Source organism: Lytechinus variegatus, chromosome 7 (genome assembly GCF_018143015.1).
Source record: "Lytechinus variegatus isolate NC3 chromosome 7, Lvar_3.0, whole genome shotgun sequence".
Lineage (NCBI taxonomy): Eukaryota > Metazoa > Echinodermata > Echinoidea > Temnopleuroida > Toxopneustidae > Lytechinus > Lytechinus variegatus.
The window spans coordinates 4,164,669-4,186,531 of record NC_054746.1 but is presented as its reverse complement, the minus strand read 5'-3'; the positions used below and the strand labels follow the sequence as shown (position 1 = coordinate 4,186,531).

Below are 21,863 nucleotides of genomic sequence, written 5' to 3'. Positions count from 1 at the left end.
CACGATCAATTGAGCAAAGCAAATTTTCGGGGTATTTCATTTTCATGTCTATTTCAAACAATAAATTATGGATTTTCATTTTCATGTTAGGGCATGCGTTACTAATCAACAGCTGCATTGAAATGGCCCCTGATGATTGTGTGTTGGCTATCAACCATGGATCATATACCTTGATTATTTTGGTGGCTTCGATGAAGTTGATGCCATATTCGTTGTGTTCCTCCATCCCTGTTGCTATGGTGAGGATGTTGGGGTCAAAGATGATGTCATTGGGGTCAAAACCAACTTCCTGTACCAGCAAGTTGAAAGAACGAGTGCAGATCTCAACCTTTCTGTCTATCTCAGTAGCCTAGAGTCAAAGAAAACAATCAAGCATGCCAGATTAATTCATTATTATTAGTAGAAGTAGTAGTAGTAGTAGTAGTAGTAATAGAAGTAGTAGTAGTAGTAGTAGTAGTAGTAGTAGTAGTAGTAGTAGTAGTAGTAGTAGTAGTAGTAGTAGTAGTAGTAGTAATAGTAATAGTAGTCACAGTAGTAGTAGTAGTAGTAGAAGTAGTAGTAGTAGTAGTAGTAGTAGTAGTAGTAGTAGTAGTATAGTAGTAGTAAGTAGTAGTAGTAGTAGTAGTAGTAGTAGTAGTAGTAGTAGTAGTAGCAGTAGACGTAGCAGTAGCAGTAGTAGCAGTAGACGTAGTAGTAGCAGTAGAAGTAACAGTAGACGTAGCAGTAGTAGTAGTAGCAGTAGTAGTAGAAAGAGAAATAGTAAGGAGGGTAATTGGATGGACTCTCAACTGTACTACGCAGTTGAATTTTATCCCTCCGCCATTGCCAGATCTGAACCATACATTATATACTTTATTTTTATATTGTGAGTAGTAGGGTTAGTAGTAGTAGTAGTACTAGTAGTAGTAGTAGTAGTAGTAGTAGTAGTAGTAGTATAGTAGTAGTAAGTAGTAGAAGTAGTAGAAGTAGTAGTAGTAGTAGTAGTAGTAGTAGTAGTAGTAGTAGTAGTAGCAGCAGTAGTAGTAGTAGTAGTAGTAGTAGTCGTAGCAGTAGCAGTAGTAGTAGTAGTAGTAGTAGAAAGAGAAAAAGTAAGGAGAATAATTAGATGGACTCTCAACTGTACTACACAGTTGAATTTTATGCCTCCGCCATTGCCAGATCTGAACCATATATTCTATACTTTATTTTTATATTGTGAAAAACCATCAAATCAACCCCTTTGTTAATCTCTTAGTCATAAAAGAAAATAGTTTCTTAAATATTTTCTATATTCTTATTCGTTGAAAATAAGAGGCCTTTGGTGGATTAAACAGGATCTGTGAGCTTGATCTTTAAACTTGACACCACAAAATATTTTTTAAATTATCTTAACCCTGCCCTGAACAAAAACATTACTTATGTAAACGACTGCCCAAGCTTCTGAACCTAAGAGCAAATTTGGTACACTTTTGTCCATAAAATGCAATCATTGGACATTTTTTTGGGGGGGGGGGGAGGGCATCTGCATCCCTTGTAAAATGTGAGCCCTGTGAAAACTGCGCTTAATAGTAATTTTCAACCATCACTAACCTGTCCCGTCTCATCAAACGCCATGACAACCACCGCAGCTCCGTGTTTCTTGATGATACGAGCCTTCTCTAGGAAGTCTTGCTCGCCTTCTTTGAGGCTGATGCTGTTGACGATACACTTGCCTTGATTGCACTTCAAGCCGGCCTCTATCACGTGGAACTTGGAGGAGTCGATACATAGAGGTACCTGGAAAAGCATTTCATAATAATTAATAATAATAATTAAGACTTATATCGCGCCAAATCCACTCTGTAGAGTGCTCAAGGCGCTTTTTAGGAAATTATACAAGAAATTAAGAAGAATTGAACAGAAATGTTTTGAGGTAATTTTTGAAAGTTTCAGAAGTCAAGCACTGTTTGATGTTATGAGGGAGGCTGTTCCATAGTTTCGAGGATGAGTAAACAAATGATCTTTCACCCCAAGTTTTGGAAACTTTGGGGGTAACAAGAGAATTCATGAAGCAAATGATATTCACTGATCAGTATGCTCCGAGCCAATCAGAGGCAAGGATTTTGCAGACCTGCCATCCGATTTTTATGAAAATTTTCAGTGTTATGTTTGTTGGATTTTTCTCTTTTTTATTAAAAAAAATTGATGTTTTGTTGGGGTGGACTGGTCCTTTAACACTATACCTTATCCTAAACCTAACATACAACCCTATTGCAACCCTAACCCTAAATCTTAAGACAAAATAAAGCCCCGAGCAGTTGTCGCCGGAGCAAATGACGCATCACCGGCTGCTGGGCCTACCATCAATTGGGCAAAATGAATATTCAGGGTATTTCTAATTTCAGATTTCTATTTCGAACAATCAAATGCAGATTTCGCATGGATTTCACGCTAACTTGCTTTATAAAGTGGAGATAATTCACCATGTTTGTGATCTCACCTTGCATATATCTGGTTCTGATGCGATGAGGTTGACAAACTTTGTCATGGCCTGTACTCCATCCAACATTCCTTCATCCATGTTGATATCAAGGACCTGAGCTCCTGCAGCTACCTGTTCTTTGGCTACATTCAGAGCTTCCTACAAATGAAAGTATTAAATGGTCTATCAGCTCTCACTTCATTTTCAAAGATTTCTATAAAAAAGGTTCAAATGAACAGCACTGGTATCGGTACACATACGTAGATTTAATAGTTAGATATGAATTAATGTCTTGCATATTTGAATTGAATTGACAACATTTCATAACATTCACATGATATTGTACAAAATTGGCCAATGCAGTTGGAGTTAAAACTTCCCATGCACTTGGAGGAAAATTATTCGGCTTCAATTCTCACAAAATTTTCGTGACAGAGAAGAAATAAAAAAGCTTTTTTTCAAGATTATCACAACAAAGTGATCATTCAAATATGGCCATTTCGTTGACAATTTTTTAATGATTCAAGAAATTCATGATACCCCAGGAGTTAAATTAATTAATCCTGTATCAACTTGATTTATCAGATATTTTTCTATTGATGGGATTGGGAGGGCCAAAATGAGCCCCCCCCCCCCCCCCCCGATCTCCGCTGCGAAATGTATTAATATTTACAGATGTTCAAACATGTGAATTTGTGTTGCTTTTTATTCTACATAAAAAAAATCATTTAATCATATTAAATGCATATTATTTTATTTTTCGTCATCATTTCCCTCAAATACGTGCGCCAAACTGAGTTTTACTTACATCATATTTGCTTTGCTTGATTAGCTTTGCAAACCGCTTTGAACCAGCCACGTTACAACGCTCTCCAATATTGACGAACAAGGTATGCTTGCTGACGATCATTGGCTCCAATCCTAAAAACAACATAGAGGAAATAAATGTATTCAGGGCTCGACATTAGCAGTGGCCCGGGGCAACCAAAAATGAGTCGGGCCACAAAAATTCTGTAAAAACCCACATTTGGTGGCCCGATTGGGCTTCCCTATGTCTTGCATTGATAAATTGTAATACACAAGGTTACATAAGATTCAGTCCTGGTATGTTTTCTATCGTTTTAGGGCCACCAAATTTGCTTTGCGGGCCACCAAAAATATGAAATTAATGGCTTTGGTGGACTAATGGGGCCACCACGAAAAACGTTAGTGTGAAGCCTTGTATCTTTTTTATTTCTGACTATTTGCTTTTCAGGGCTCCGTTGCACAGAAGCAAATATTATGGTAACCTCGCCTTCCAATAGTAATGGTATCAGATATACACGACATATAATTCTGAACAAATGATAAATACACATTCACTCATCATACACAATTAGACAAATTTATGTAAATCATACTTAATTAGAAAACATATTTCATCTACAGTGCAAAAACTTGCGTGCAAGTTCCACCCTCAAATTTTCAAATTTCTTGTAGAAAAAAATGATGACACTGATGGACTTCCAGAGTTACGATTGATCGGATCAATCGTAACTCTTTGTAAAATGGGTCCCATGCATCAGGGAAAAATTTACACAGAGGCTCCCCTTTTGCTGCAGATTAAGGCAAGAGGTTGTGAAAGTTGTGAAAAGTAGCTGGTGAAGAAAAAATATGAATTTCTGGCCTGTGGTGTAAGCACGATGAAATGCACAAATTAGAGGAGTATTCGACTGACCTGACAGCATCAGTGAATTTGGATGAACATCCGTAGGAGGGATCCTTGGTTTATAAATCCTAACAGCGTCTGCTATTGCTTTGATGTGAGCGGGCGTGGTACCGCAGCAACCCCCTACTATATTGACCAAGCCGTCACGAGCAAAGGAACCAAGCTGGTCTGCCGTCATTTCAGGAGTCTCATCGTAACCACCAAATGTGTTGGGTAGACCTGGGCAGAATTTTATCAAGAGATTTGTCAGAGATTGCCATCGATTTATTTACTCGGAGACAATGAGATGCAAGGATTCCAGTTATAACACAATAACGACTCTTCTCTTGTGGCGTTGAAAGTATTCATTTTGATGACACGCATAGGTTCTTTAATTGGTATTTAGAGCATCAAATCCCTGTCTAAAATGTAAACAAACATTAAGCAGTACACATCCAGCAAAGTTACACTTAAATCAACAAAATCAATAAGTTCCCACTTTCAAAGTGACAAGGGAAAGTCTTTGATGAAAAAGGAAAAGAATTCATAATAATAATAATAATGATAACAGCTGGGTTTATATAACGCTTTTTGCCTGAGGATACAAAGCGCTTGCTATCATTATCCCGGCTTTAGCTCGAGCTACCATCACCGGCGCTCAGTGCATCCAAGGAATTAATCCTGCCGGGTACCCATTCACCTCACCTGGGTAGAGTGCAGCACAGTGTGGATAAATTTCTTGCTGAAGGAAAACACGCCAAGGCTAGGATTCAAACCCACGACCCTCTGTTTGAAAGGTGAGAGTCAGAACCACTAGACCATGGCACCCAAAAATTATTCTACATACCTGCATTGGGATAACATATGACATAGGAAGGTGTTGCTAGACTGATAGCTTCTATAAATGGTCTCATCTCGTTGGCACCGAGAGCACAGTTTAACCCTAGGCACATGGGATTCATATGAGACACACTGATCACAAACGCTTCGCTCATCTGACCAGACAACGTACGCCCACTCTTATCTACTATTGTTCCCGATATCTGAAATAAAACAAGAAAATTAAAAAGTTGTATCAATAGGACAACTAACAAATGGGAGTTATAATAAAGAGTACATGCATATATGACATATTAAAGATAAATTCCAGTATTGGTAACGATCTAAAAAAGAATTTTTACAGAATCTAATATAATGACCACCCAAGTGTCTGTTTGTATGAATAAAAAATAGGTGCCAAAGGATTTGTAATTGCTGAGAAATAGGCAAAAGAAGCTCGGATTTGGTCACTTCCGTCGGGTCTTTATTCCAGTGATAATAATACACTGTCCCATGTGTGCCTATCTGTGTTGGTGATCTTCAGTGTGAACATTTTTCAGCGTAGATTTCAAGATTTCACAAAGTTCAGTTTATGTAACTGTACCATATCTAGATCCTCGATGATATGCTGACAATTAAGCCTTGTTTTACAGACTTCCTCATGAAATCAGTGTTTACTGCAACTACTGGAATTTCTCTTTAACTGAAGTCATTATTCCACAAATCTTTTTGAAAATATCTATCAAATATTGAAAAGACACACAGAGTTGATGTATGCTACAATCTTCATAATAAAAAAAAAAACCCTCAGATTTAGAGATTTAGATCAAATATGTTCTTGCATCACCTGAAAAGTATGAATAGAACATACCAGTAATAACTCGCTCACATTTGCTCTACGGCGGCCGTACGGCAAGTCGAAAACAGCCATTTTAACCTTTTTTTGTACCAGCTACATATAGGTGGTGTGAATGAAAATGAATAAAACGGCTGTTTTCCACTCTCCGCCTGCAGCAAATGTGACCGAGGTATAAGTATAATTTTTTTTTTACTCTTCAGAAATGTCATTCATGCATATTATTTGGAAATAAAACAATCAATATGAAAATAAGGAACATCGTGGTATAGTAATCTTTGACAAAAAAAAAATCGAAATCATTTCATAAAGTTGACTGTGCTTATCAATTCATTTTTTCTTTGGTGTCCTATATGCAACTGAAACTTTAGATTAACCTACACTAAAAGAAAGTGATGAAAGTAGTAAAAGTAGAGGAGTCTTATGATATATATTTGACTATTCAAAGCCTACTTTAAAGTAGCTACATGTAATACAAACAATAGACCAGTTCTCAGTTACTTTATGGACAATTTTGGTCAAATTACCTTTCATTTCTTTCATTATGATGAGCAGATTTTAAAGCAAGATATAATGTGAGCTTGCCTTACATAGCAGGATGAAGAAACTGAATAACTAGAATAACATATCAATGAACACTCTATGAAGGTATTTGTTGCATTTCTACATTGAATGCATATTAGAGGATGTTGTACAATATACGTGGCAAACTGTGAAATATACCAGTCATTCGTGGACACATTATCTTTTGTGGAAGTAAACGAAAAACACAATTCAAAAGAATATATGAATAATCAAGACATCAAAGTTGGTGCTAATCTCATTGAATTTTTAAACCACCATGTCACTTTAGTACCTGTTTCGCCCAGTGAAAAGATTGTTTGAATTTGTATGATACCAATATTGGAAACATTTAATTATTTGAATTTATTTCCCTTCATTGATTTAGGATACCGTAGAATGAAACACATTTTTTTTTGTTATGCAATTTAAGTCCGCTTAGGGGAGTTCGGTGCATAAGTACGTTGACATGGCACTTCATTTTTGAAAGGTTCAGGAGTCAGATGCCTGTATCGGCCTCCGCAGTTTGGGGAAACTTTCAGTTGTTTAACATGATAAACATGGTCTTATGTCCCGCCAGAAAAGAGTAAGTGTTTTGGAATTCACTAAATCTTTTATGTATTTCATATATGTCAGACAAATTAGGTAAATTCAATTCATAGTGTCTCGATTTGCCCAGTTTAGCAATAAGAGCAGGGCGTGTAGGTTTTTCGACCCGGTTTTCAGCCCGGTTTATGGTTTTCGGTTTATTATCTAGATTCATTATAAAATATATGTTTGACGTTATGTATTGGTACAGCCGGATGTGATGGTTTGTGTTCCTTCTTTCGACTATCCAGTACCAATGACCTTCCTCTGATCATGTGCAGAGTGGAACTACAAACTGGCTTATTGTTCAATATCTTCTGTATACTCACAAACACAGGAACTTCCTGATAACCCTTCTCAAAGAGATTCTGAATAGCATAGAGAGCTGCCCTTGCATTGAGCGTATCAAAGATAGTCTCTACCAGTAGAACGTCGGCTCCTCCATCTAACAGACCTCGGCCTTGCTCTTCATACGAACAAACCATCTCATCGAACGCTAACAAGATAGAAATTAGTATCACATATATTATATAGCTCTTGTTGGAATGCTCCCAAGGGAGTGGAGAATGTGCATAAGTGTGCAGGTAAACGCAGTGAATGGTGTAATAATATCTGCAACATGTGCCACATAAAAGCAGATATTTGTCATTATCACCTGTATCAGACATCTGATCTGGTCATTTACAAAACCATATTGCCCTACATTCATAAATATCGGGAAGGGATAGGTATATTATTTGTACTTTCCTCGGTCTCAATGCGCATATTTACTTTGCATGCAGAAACGACCAAAATATACCTTTGTATTTTACCTGGTCTCACATCCAGGCATTTTAGGATGCGTATAAAGGATACACTTCATAAGGATCCGCGCACCAACAAATACATCATGATAAAGACAACGCTGGATCCAGCGCTTGCAAGTACGTCGTAATGGTAAAGTAAAGTGCAGAGCCTAGACCGATATTAACATGACACAATAGAACTCTATTTTTAAAAGAAATATCCCCATTATCATGACTTTTGCTCTAGATATCTGATTTGGATGATAATAAAAATATTGACTAGCTCTTCTTTCGGGGAACATCAAATATATTGCCCTTAAATGACCCATATTGCCCTCGTCTAAAGACTCGGGCCAATATGATTCATTTGCTGGCAATATATTTGATGTTCCCTCAAGGCCAGTCAATATTATATGATTATCCTATTAAAATAAAAGGTTATGCTGTACACCTTCAAATAAAATTAGGAATCAGGAAACATTTGGCACAACTACTAGGTCATCATTTTGACGTTCAATAAATTCCAAAGATATCTAAAAATTACATCTCTAAATTTTTTACAATAGAGAGTAAGTGACATGCACGGCATCATTCAGCCTAGTCTTATCAAAGTACTTAACGGTCTAGTCCAACCCAGAAAAATGTTGATTTGAATAAACAGAGAAATATCATACTAGCATAACGCTGAAAATTTCATCAAAATTGGATGTAAAATAAGAAAGTCATAATATTTTTAAGTTCAACTTATTTTTCACAAAATAGTGATTATGTACAACTCAGTTGCATGCAAATGAGACAGTCGATGATGTCCATCACTCACTATTTTGTTTTTATTGTTTGAAATATACAATATTTCATTATTTACGGATTCGACAATATGGACCAACTTGACTGAGCCATACGGTATTAAACAAGGCAAACACCAAGCGTTGTCTCGCCTGCATATTGCAGTCATGAAGAGACTGCATGTCAAAACTATGCTATATGACTTCTGAGGCTGTCAGCATTTTAGGGGGTGAATTGTGGTTCTGACAGTTTACATATGCATTAATGGTATAGGCCTACTTTATTTCTAGTAAATCAGAACATGCACATACAGCAAATCTGAAGGGTAACATTTAAGAAACTTTGACAGCTTTTCTATTGTACCATTGGCAAATTTGTGTGAATATTATAAATGGTGCCAAGAACTATAGCTCATTAAATAAATAACAACAACACTTTTTAAAGAATAAACAAGTAAAATACAAAATCTGGTTCAGGTATAGAGAGTACCGAGCTCTGAAGTAAAATGTTAGTGTTAAAAAAGTATAAAATTATAAAGTTCATGTCAGAGGAACAGAGTAGTGTGAAAGTTCACTGACCTTTAACCTTAATCAAATTCAACTCACATTCGAACCTGACCTGCACCTTCAAGAGATGGACCTCTGTTACGAGTTTGGCGATCCCACCTCGAAGCTATAGAAAGTTGTGTGTACATGTACAACACAGCACAGTGCCAGTCATGGAAAGTTCATTGACCTTTGACCTTAATCACATTCGAACTTGACCTGCACCTTAAAGAGATGGACCTCTTGTATGAATTTGGCAATCCTACCTCGAAGATATAAAAAGTTACTATGTGTACAACACAGCGCAGTGCCAGTCATGGAAAGTTCATTGACCTTTGACCTTAATCAAGTTCAACTCACAATCGAACTTGACCTGCACCTTCAAAAGATGGACCTTTGTATGAATTTGGCAATCCTCGAAGATATAGAAAGTTATTGTGTGTACAGCACAGCACAGTGCCAGTCATGGAAAGTTCATTGACCTTTGACATTTGACCTTATTCAAATTCAGCTCACATTTGAACTTGACCTGAACCTTCAAGAGATGAACCTGTTATGAATTTGGTGATACCTATGTCTCGCTCCGCTACGCAGGCGAGACAAAAATGCTAATACCACATGTTCATGGCGGAATTATTTGTTGTCTCACTTGACAATGAGGAGAAAATTAGAATATTTCATATTTCACATAATAAAATACAAAAGAAATGGTGAGTGGATGACATCATCAGTCTCCTCATTTGCATAACAATCAGGATGTGCATATAACTGTTTTGTGAAATTAAGCGAAACTTTAATATATCATAACTTTCTTAATTTTCTTACAGTGTTATGTTTGTTGGATTTTTCTTTTTATTCAAATCAACTTTTTGTTGGGATGGACTTGTCCTTTAACTATTAATGGTTGGCTTGCTTGATATCATTTGATATGGAAGAAAACAAACAATCCAACCGGTAAACAATCAGTAAAAAAGGGACATATACTGTACAGAATAAAAAGAAAAGAAAGAAGCACATTGTTTTCTCACTGATATTTCTGTAGTCAGGGTTTTCTACTGAAGGTGAGATTGAGAGAGTTCTGTTGGTTGGGCCCATAGCACCAGCTACATAACGCTTAACTCCTGTCTCTGTCAGTGATGCATTGGTAGCCTTCTTAGCGAGTTCCGCAGCCTCCTTGTTCAAACGATATACCTAGGTACAATGTATAACAGAAAATTTTAAGTTAGAATATATTTGACGATAGGTTAATTAATAATGAAAAGCATGATACAAAGGCTACTTTGGTAACTTTTACTCAAATCTTGCTATTTTATAAACTCATGAAAACCAGCAATTGACATGAATGCAAAGTGTTGTCAATATCATTATATTGCATAAATAATTTTGATATATACCACTTTTGTATCAAGTCAGATGTTTTCAATTTAATTGAAGGAATATCATTGTGATTCTGGAGGTCATTCTCAAACCAACGATCAAGAATATCATCATAGTACAAAAAACATTTGATTTCATATCGATTCTTGTCGTTATCATCAGCAGCAGCAACAGCATCATCAATGACATTATTGTCACTGACTTTGTAATCAATATCAATATCTTCATCACTATCATCATTTTCATCATCACCATCACCACCATTAACATCATCACCAGCACCATCACTATCATCATCATCATAATCATCATCATCACCATCAGTGTTGAAATTACTTTTTATTTTTAGGGAGCCATTTTGAAAAAAAGTTTGAGAGTCATCTTTAATTTTAACTGAGCCATTTTCAGTTTTCTTCTGAAATTCTTTTTTCTCAATGATTCAGCACATGGTTTCGCATCGCTGCCCTGCTTGTTTACAAATTCATTAAATGTTTTACATTGTTTATTTAATTGCAATTTATTTTTTCTTTAATGTTATTGTTAAAAATGATCATTAAATCTATTGTTGTTCACTTAAAGGTTTATTTTTTGTATCTCGTGTATCAACTGGACATTCTTACACTAACTTTTACAATTTTGTACAGCAAATTAAATAGGATGAAGTTTATCAAATTTAAACAGAATTTGTAATCAGAGGAATCCTTTTCATTATTTATAGTTTATTTGATAAAAACTCACTTGAAAAATATTTCATGAAATATTGAATGCATCAGAGCATCAAAAGTCCAGTCAGTTCCATGTCAGTAACAAGGCAAACGCCAAGTGTTGTCTCGCCTGCATATTGCAGTCATTAAGAGACTGCATGTCAAAACTCTAGGTCACGTCATTAGTGGAACAAACAGATAAGGTCATGCCATTAGTGGAACAAACAGATGCAAAAAAGCATTCAAACATACAGTACAAGTCAGATATCTTTAATACCTGTTTCGAAGATATAGAAAGTTATTGTGTGTACAGCACAACACAGTGCCAGTCATGGAAAGTTCATTGACCTTTGACCTTATTCAAATTCGACTCATATTCGAACTTGACCTGTGCCTTCAGGAGATGGACCTCTGGCATGAATTTGGTGATCCCACCTCGGAGATACAGAAAGTTATTATGTGTACAACATAATTGTTGACGACGATGCCGCCGACGTCGGAAATAGTGATACCTATGACGCAGGCGAGACAAAAACTGCAGCTGCTTGGCCTGACTGTCTGGCATCCCTATGTGAATGGGAGACTGGATGGGTGCGGACGGGAGGCGATTTTCACGTTGGGAGTCACTCTGTACTTGGCAGTTTTAGGCAGTTGCGAGAGCGATACGAAAGCACACGAGAGCAGAATAGCTCTTCGCTCCCATCTAATTTCAACGCTGATCACCAGCACCACCACCATCATCATCGCCATTATCACTATCATCATCATCAATAATTTCACAGCACAGCCTCTTCATCTTTATCAATTACACCATCATTATTACCTCCGTCATCATGCTACAAAATCACTATGATCATCATCTTCATCATGATCATCATTATCTTCTTCTTCTTTAACATCATCATCAATATCAATTTTATGTTTAACAGAATTTTCTTCTCACCAGATGTTCTAGACCATAATCTGCTTGTGCTATTGATGTTCCACTGAATGTGTTTGTTTCGATAAAGTCAGCTCCAGCATCCAAATAAGCCTTCAAAGAAAGACAATTTAACTTAAAATACTTCTAGATAAATCCTGAATCAATTGATCAACAAACACAAACACTTCCCATTCTTAAATGCTTTACTGAAAAGCAGCAATCGCAAACAATTTCATTTTCTTTATCATTCACTGTCCCAGGCTAATAAAACAATAATAATTCAAATAACAATATAAAAAATACTAATAATGACAAATAAAATATTTTTTTATATATATCAATAAAGAAAAAACAAAAGACAGAAGAAATCATATAATAGATAAATGAAAAAAGTAAAGTAAGAAATAAATAATATATATTAAAAAATCATGTAAAAATATTAAAAGGTACAAATATAATATGATCACTTTTAATTAATTGAAATGAACTCTGTCATTGTGAAGTCTCTTTGCAATCTATTTCTCCCATACTGATGGAGCATGAAGTACCTTGTGTATTGCATAGATCGCATCAGGTTGAGTGAATGTCAAGAGATCATTGTTTCCCTTCAAGTCCTTCGGGTGATTGCGGAACTCTTCTCCACGGAAAGCCTTCTCATCAAACTTATAGGTTTGAATCATTGACCCCATCGCACCATCAAAGATCATGATCCGTTCCCTCAGTGCTGCAGATATCTCTGCAAAGACTGAATGAAAATCATTTTCAAAGGTCAAAAGGTCATCATGAAATTAAATGCAAATATTGACAAACAATAGAACAGCAGTGTGTAGATCACCTTGTCATTTGTTATCATATCAGCTTTCATTGCACTTCAAAGTTAAACAAATTTAAAATACATACTTACGATATGTAAACAATGTTTGATCACATAGGTTGGAAATCCAAAACTATTGACTCATTTATATATTTCTTTAAATAAAACATCACCTTGTTGAATCAATGTCAACTCTTGAAATACAAATAAAGACTTTCCAAACATCAATTTCAGCAATGAAATCATAGAAAATAATATAGTCCACCCCAACAAAAGATGATTTGAATAAAAAGAGAATAATCCAACTTAGCATAACACTGAATATTTCATCAAAATCAGTTGTAAAATAAAATATACCTTTGCTCAATTTCACAAAAACAGTTATATGCACAACCTGGTCGGTATGCAAATGAGGAGACTGATGACACCATCCACTATTCATTTTGTATTTTATATGAAATATTTTAATTTTCTCCTCATTCCTCCCAGAACCTTTTGAAGCAGCATTGTACTATATGGTTCAGTCAAGTTGGTCCTTGTTGTCAAATATACATTGTATAATTCAAACAATAAAGAACAAAAGAAATAATGAGGTGACATTTGCATGTCACCAAGTTCTGCATATCACTGTTTTGTGAAAAATAAGCAAAACTTTGAAATGTCAAAACTTTCGTATATTACATCCGATTTTTACAATATTGTAAAACAAATATATATTTCAGACAACTCCGCCCCCCCCACACCGTTACACGTACCATAAGAAAAGTCATAAAACCTTAGACATTATCTCTAATACCCAAACTCACCAAGGGAAGGGAAGGAAAGGGTCTAAAAAGTGTAATTCCTATCTAACTCCCCCATCCCATATCTTTAGACCATTATTCTTTTAAATTTGGGGACAATATTCATGAATCGCCTTAAATCAAGTCTTAAAGGAAAAGTTCACCCTGACAAAAAGCTTATAAAATAGAAATAGCAGAAAAAATGATAATATATTGGTGAAGGATTGAGGAAAATCCATTACAAAATTAAAAAGTTATTAGAACTTTATTTTTTCAATTTGTGATGTCGTATGCCAGCAGGCAGCATCTACATCGTGTAGCAAAAAATATCAACGTAATGTCATTTTATCTAAAAATTTGAAAATTTATGAATTTTCAATTTTCATGATAATTTCAGTACATCACACAGGCAAATACTTTTGAGCCATTAAAGGTAAATGCTAGTTTTGGTAACGATATCAAAATGAGTTCATACAAAATCCAATGAAAAGACCACCAAAGTGTATGTTTGTATAAATAAAACGTATGTGCCAAAGGATTCTGAAAGAAATTGTGTAATTGCTGAGAAATCAGCAAATAAGCACAGGATTCGGGTAGAGCGTCGGGCCCGACATTCAAAGCAATAATTATACAATGTCCCACGTGCGCTTATCTGTGTTGGGGATCTTCAGTCTGAACATTTTTCAGCGTAGATTTCAAGATTTAACGTAGTTCAGTTTACATATACTGTACCAGATCTAGATCCTTGATGATATACTGACAATTAAGCCTTGTTTTACAGACTTTCTCATGAAATCAGTGTTTCCTGCAACTAGTGGAATTTCTCTTAAAAATTGAAAATAGCTCTGCTCATATACGGTACATATTCCTTTAAAAATCTGACTAAAATTGTAGAAAAATATTGAATTTCAGGCATTTCATGCGCTAACTTAAACTGCAGCCTTTCTCATCAAAATCCCCTTTAATCATTTGTAAAGTGAATGAGTGCGCAGACATGGGGCACCATTTTTTTATATTCAATCTGAAAAATGACTGGCCAAGGCTTTTTTCCAAGAATATCACATATTTCTCTAAAATTTTGATAAGATTCTTTACTAGACCTCATAAAATGACATCACAAATATCAATGACTCAAATCAAGAATGTAAAATTATAACTTTTGTAGTAATAACTATTTTAATGTTTGATTATGAATTTTTCCTCAAACCGTCAACATTTTTTTTTTTGTATTTTTCAACAAACCTTTTGTCAGGGACTCGGGGTTAACTTTGAAGTCACAACTCAAAATCATATTAAACAAAAACATGACATTTTCTTTGAAAAAAAGTCATCCGATTTTGATGAAATTTTCAGCACCATGCTAGTTTGATTTTTCTCTATTTATTCAAGTCAGCATTTTCCAGGGGTGGACTTGACCCTTAATTATAATTTTTATAATTATTGAGACATCAATATTACTGAGCCAACAATAATAATTATTAAAATAATTATGATTAGGATTAAAAAATTAATTTTAATTATAATAGTTATAATTATAGACCTAATAACTATTGAGACAATGATCAATAATTATTATAAAATGATTACAATGATAATTATAATTGTAATAACAGTATGCAATAGACAGTATTATGAATAAAAATTTATAATTATGAAAATAATTACGAATATAAAAATAACTATAATTACAATAATTATAATAATAAAAATAATTATAATTATAGGCCTTATAATTATTGAGACAATAATAATCATTATAAAATTATAATTGTAACTTATTTACATAATAATATCAATGAGACATCAATAATAAGCATTGAAATAATTATAATTATTATAATTATAGGCCTAATAATTATTGAAAAATATAATGATAATGACAATTTAATATAATTATGATTATAATTATAATGATCGTAAGTATAATTGTAAAAATTATTGAGACAATAATATTAATGAGACATATTATGACTATAAATAAGAACAATATATGAAACAATGAGACAATAAAAGTATTAATATTGAGACCACAATAACAATGAGACAATAATGAGATAATCATAATGGACAATTGAAATCAATCTGTCTTTACCTTTTTTTTTGTCTACAGATTCTAAGATTATTATGATCTTAATTCTCTTTCTTTGATTTCGAAATATATTTATTGAAAATTTAATTTGTAATGTTCAAGCAAATGAAATCCATATCAAGTAATGTTTACCCTGTGCACAAACCTACCACAGGACAATTAATAGGGTACACTGTACTACATTTGTAGTTGTCCGGGGGGGGGGGGGGGGGATTGTCCGGGGGAATTGTCTGGGAGTGGTAATTGTCTGGGGGGGGGTAATCATCCAGGGGTAATCAAAATCATTGCTCAAAAGCCTTCATAAGATTTGAACATTTGGCATAAGTCATTGCTCAAAAGCCTTCATAAGATTTGAACATTTGGCATAAGTTATAAGTGTGCCATGCCCCAATTTTTTAATAGGGGTACACTGTACTACATTTGTAGTTGTCCGGGGGGGGGGGGATTGTCCGGGGGAATTGTCTGGGAGTGGTAATTGTCTGGGGGGGGGGGTAATCATCCAGGGGTAATCAAAATCATTGCTCAAAAGCTTTCATACGATTTGAACATTTGGCATAAGTTATAAGTGTGCCATGCCCAAAAAGATTACGCAATCGTCTTTTGTCCACGATCCACAGAACTATAAAAAAAAAATGTTTTTGTATCACAAAGATGACAATAACTCGACTTCTAGAAGTCAGAATTTGAAAATTTAAAGTTTTGTGAATCGTAGATATTGAGCCTCATTCAGTCATTGTGAGTACGGTATAGTGAGTGATTGTATTACCGACCGGTATTAGAACCCGCACATCATACGCGTCAGAAAATAATTTCACACGCTCATAACTTTGCAACATTCTTTCAAAGGGAACTTGATCATAGAAAGATGATGAAAAATTGTCAAAAACACATTTTCAAAGTATTAATATGATATTCTAAATATAATAAATTATGGTATAAATAGCTCATCAGTAATTTTGTTGTTTTCTCAATTTTTCCCATAGAAAACACAAAATCAGTAATAACAATACCTTTTTCAAGAGACCAAAATATTTCACATGCGAAGAGGGGTCCGATTGGAAGCTAATATCGTAAAAAGGAAAAACGATTTTGGCAAAATTTTTACATATTTATATTTTGTAGGTAATTGTGTATATATGGTTAAAGTTTTTTTTTATGAGAATAATGTGTTTGAAATGATTGAATTCATGAAGTGTTCGGTAAAGCAGCTAGAACAGCGCAGCCTTTCTTATTCTTAATAATAAACAGTTAACTTGACTTCGTTTACCTCCTTTAAGGTTAATTTCTTCATGGCCTTGACCTTGTGCTTGTGACAGTGTTGGCGGCATGTCTCGTAAGCTGATGATAATTCAAACCAGATATTATTAGATTTATTAGCAATCGAATTTGTTCTCTGTTGGCGCTGAGTAGATCAGCTGGTGCTGTACTTCGCATCGAAACCTTTCTTCAACCGCGCCGGGTCTGTCGGGTTGGTATTCGTCAGAGCGATGGTTCAGCGCTGCCGCGAGTTCAAGAAGAGACTGATTGCGAAAGATGTCATTCAACTCTATCATAGAGCTAGCTGTGCACTAGCCCTATATGTACGTCGAGCCGGACAAATCGTCCTACATAAGAATCGCCGTAACAAGGATACTCCCAGCTCAGATCGACCCGACCCATATAAGCTTCAGTTGCTGCCTCATGAAAAACTTACATTCCAGTTGTGAACTATATTAAAAATACTTCTATGTGACTTCAAAGTTGGATTTATAAAGAAATGATAATGTTAAAGGTTAAGTCCACCCCAAAAATGTTTATTTGAATTATTAAACAGAGAAAAATCAATCTAGAAGAACACTGAAAGTCATGTAAAATAAGAAAGTTATGGCATTTTAAAGTTTAGCTCATTTTTTCACAAATCAGTGATATGACATGCCGGAGTGAGAGAGTCGATGATGTCACTCACTCACTATATCTTTTGTTTTTTATTGTTTGAATTATCTAATATTTCATTTTTTACAGATTTGACAATAAGGACCAACTTGACTGAACCATATAGTATTACACAATGCTAATTCCACATGTTCAGGAGGAACTAATCGCTGTTTCACTTGACAAAGAGGAGAAAATTAAAATATTTCATATTCTATATAATAAAATACAAAAGAAATAGTGAGTGGATAATGTCATCAGTCTCCTCATTTGCATACTGACCGAGTGACCGTATGTGCATAATAACTGTTTTGTGAAATTAAGCAAAACTTTAAAATGTCATAACTTTCTTATTCTTCATCCGATTTTGATGAAATTTTCAGTGTTATGCTTGCACATATGGATCCGATCCGACTGAGTCGGGCCACACCAGAAAAAAATGCTGACCGAATCAATCGAAAATCAAACAACAATGAATCAAAATCAGTTGTAAAATAAGAAAGTAATAGGTGGATCCAGGTTTTGGCAGGGGGGGGGGAGGCGAGCATAAGCACCGGGCTCGTCAATGCGGTGAGCCCCGAGCAAACGGGCGGATCGTCCCCCAAAGGTATAGGGGGGCCGGAAAATCTGACACGGAAAAAAAGCAAAACCCAAATGTAAGGTCATTTCGACCAAAATAAATTTGACAAGCAAAAAAAAAAAAACAAAAACAAAAAAAAAAACACGAAAAAAGAAGGTTATCACCCAAAATGTAAGGTCATCTCGTCCAAAACACAATTTTTATTTCGATTTTGAATGATGTATTATTTTCTTTCCATCATAAAAGAACAGCCAGTTGGGGGACATTTGATACTGTGCCCCCCTACTATTTTGGTTAGGGTGAGCGCGAAGCGTATCCTGATTTTTATTTTTTATTTTCCGACCAAATAAGCAGTCACCTTTTAGTAGCAATGAACAGGATAGTGACTCAACCATAACTATTTACTGATGCGAGCGCGATGCGCGAGATGAATTTTTTTATATTCAGTTCTGAAATCTGAATCTTTCAAGCACTTTTGAAATAAAGAACAAGCAGTTTATCTCAATAAACAATGCGAGCGCAAATCGCGAGCTATTTTTTTTAAGATTTACTACAAATTATGAAAATTATATGATTTTATATATTTCGATCTAAAAACTGAAAAAATATAAGCACGTTTTGAAATAAAGAGATGGTTGTGAATCAATGCAAAGCGTGAGCGAATCTTTTATATAACCCGAAAGTTTTCTTTTTTCCAATCATTCCCTTCCATCATTTAATTTTCTTCCTCCTCCTATCTTTCTTATTTTTCTCCTCACCTTCCTATTTTGCACCGCCAATAGGGGGCGGGCCGCCGCTTCGCCCCCTTGATCTACCTATGATGACCCCTCCCACGGCAGGAATTTTGTGTAAAAATGGAATACAAAAGTCTCGTAAATAGCGTATTGAAAACAAATTTTGGGGGATTAAACATAGCTAAAATTCACTGCGAAGGATTAATCATAACTCATGGAAAACTATTATTTTTACTGAGTACGTGAAAAATGAAAATATTCTTATATTCCAAGTAAATTTGGAATTAATAAAGGGAAAATGAATTGGTTTAACAGAGGTATGTTTTACGGGGTGTGGAACATTCTCGTCTATTCTCTGTGCACTAAATTTACTTTTAGTATCCAGAGCGATTTTATTTTTTCGTAATTTTCATTAGTTATGCAATTGACAATGGCCATCGATGTCATCACTCTTTGGCTGGCATATAGGGCATATTCCTGAAGACATGAATATCAACTTCACCGAAATAGGGCCTAATGCAAATTTTAAGAAACCATATTTTTTGTAATCATTTCCATTTTGTTCAAACCGTATCATTTTCTTCAGCCTGGAGTTAATCAATAATACTATAGATATACCCGGATTTCTGCAATATTACGTTCATGAAAACCACTGACAACTTTATTTTGCATCTGAGTTTGATGAGATTTTTCAGCATTATGCTTGTTTGATTTTTCTCTATTCATATCAACATGTTTCTGGGGTGGACTTGACCTTTAAAAACCTAATAATCACAAAGTTCCACAGAAACACACACAAAAGAAAATGCAGCCAGACTCGATATACATGTACATTACCAAGTGTAAGTATGGTTTTACTTGTTTGAAGCCATATGATTTATATAAATAAAACACACATGTTTATGAGAATATTGTTCATGAATACCATAACAATGTATTAAATCTGATTACATAATGTAAATAGATTGTGAAGTTGAGTTACTCAGTTTTATTCTCACCTTGGAAGTGATTTTTAATGTTCTCATTTAAAGTAACATATTCATTACTTAACTTACTCAAAACTGCATCATATATTAAATTTAGGATCAAGTACCATATTTAGTGATCATTTATTTTCCAAATTTTTGCATGTTTACATTGTGTTAACCAGCACATTTGTTGGTTAGAATTAGAATTATTCAAAATTGGTATTAGTAGTAATACCTTGTATGCATGATTGGAATATTGTATGCGTTGTAGATAATCATCAGTGAAATTGAGGACTGTTTGTCCTTAAAAAAAAATTAAAACTAATTTCATTAATCGCTGATGTGGTTTACCGTACACCATGTGGAGTATTATAGAAACAGTGGATATAAGAAGAAAAAATAAACAAATGAATAAATAAATAAATAAATGGATGGATGGCAAGTGGAAATTGAGTATCCTGAAGGCGGACAGTCAACCTGACCCAAACGTAGAGTCTCTCTACTGCTTCTGCTCATCATCTCTACTCGCCAACTCAAGCCAGCATCTCCTCATCCATCCTACTACTCCAGCTGTTTCCAACTCATCAATCTCTTCTGGTTTACAGTCCTTTTCAGGACTACATTAAAGAAAGATTACTCTACTGTCAATATCCACTTTCTCGCCTATCCATTAATTTATCTTTTATTTTTCTTCTTCTATTCACTGTTTCTATAATACTCCACATGGTGTTCCGTAAACCACATCAGCCATTGTACATGCCACCATGCAAACCTTCAAACACTATCTAATTTCATTTAGGTGGATATCAGCAACAAAAACATTTGCAATTGCCAGATCAATAAAACTTCACGTATATCTTGGCATAAAATGTTGGAAAGAAAATCTAAGTGACCTCACAACTTTCTTGCAACAATTATTACTTTCAATATGTATTAAAGAGACAGAACAAAGGCTTTACAGAGCTTGAATTCATGTCAATAAATTTTTGGACGGAAGAGCTTTGACAAACTTTTCAAGGTGATTTCATATTTGGACCATTTTGTTTTCCCTCTTGGCACCGGCAACTTTGTAAATATATAATATGCTGACTTAAGAGAAATTATCAGTCTATTGGAAAGTCTACATGATAGATTGAATGGGTATATCACACTAGCAGACAGGTATACTATCCCTATTCACACAATATCTATTACAGGGGCAGTATTTAATTCAATAGGATAAAGTAATACTTTTACTAATTCTCTAGGCTAAGAAATGTTACTTAAATTATATTTCATTCATTATTCATTCAGTATGCCAAATCTAACTGAATTCTTACCATAAACCATTGTAACATCACACTGTTGCCACCAAATACTTTAGAATTAATACATCTCGTCAAAGACACTCATTCTGCGTGTACCTTAACAAGACTAACGCATTTGCCTGACAATGAGATTTATTTGGCTTGATACTCCTCAAGAGGCATGTTAATTTTGGATAAAATGATTATTGTATTGCTAAATTCATGAATTAAATACCAAAATCAGCTAATATATACACACTTCATCGGAGAGAAACATTGCATTGAAGGGCAGCCCAGGGGAATACTGCTAACAATTACACATCCACAATATAGTAAAAAGCACTACATGATTCAAAATAAATTGTCATACTAAATCATCTATTTCTTTTGAGATACTACTTCTTGACAAATTTCTAGCAGACAAACATGAAATTTGATTATCATTATGTGCTGAATCTAAATTCTGCGCATATACACAAGATTTCACTGGCTAATTATTTTTTTTATATATATTTTTTATGCTTCAGATATAGGATGAATCAATTTACACATTATATATAAGACTGCTGGTTTAAAATATTCAATTCATATTTGCAATTAAACAATTAATGAGTACACACACAAATTTT

General features: G+C 34.6%; 1 protein-coding gene across 1 annotated transcript in view; it reads right to left on the bottom strand.

Moving 5' to 3' along the window:
• LOC121418244 (methionine synthase-like) overlaps window positions 1-17,339 on the bottom strand; it is a 43,928-nt gene extending 26,589 nt beyond the window's left edge. Inside the window, exons 1-11 of the mRNA XM_041611998.1 lie at window positions 17,023-17,339; window positions 12,619-12,815; window positions 12,092-12,181; window positions 10,096-10,258; window positions 7,281-7,447; window positions 4,975-5,170; window positions 4,158-4,367; window positions 3,249-3,361; window positions 2,459-2,599; window positions 1,570-1,755; window positions 170-349 (exon numbers count right to left, since the gene is read on the bottom strand). Coding sequence (XP_041467932.1) covers window positions 170-349; window positions 1,570-1,755; window positions 2,459-2,599; window positions 3,249-3,361; window positions 4,158-4,367; window positions 4,975-5,170; window positions 7,281-7,447; window positions 10,096-10,258; window positions 12,092-12,181; window positions 12,619-12,815; window positions 17,023-17,083 — 1,704 coding nt within the window. The 5' untranslated portion in view covers window positions 17,084-17,339. The remainder of the gene's footprint in view (window positions 1-169; window positions 350-1,569; window positions 1,756-2,458; window positions 2,600-3,248; window positions 3,362-4,157; window positions 4,368-4,974; window positions 5,171-7,280; window positions 7,448-10,095; window positions 10,259-12,091; window positions 12,182-12,618; window positions 12,816-17,022) is intronic.
• Window positions 17,340-21,863: the final 4,524 nt, after the last annotated feature.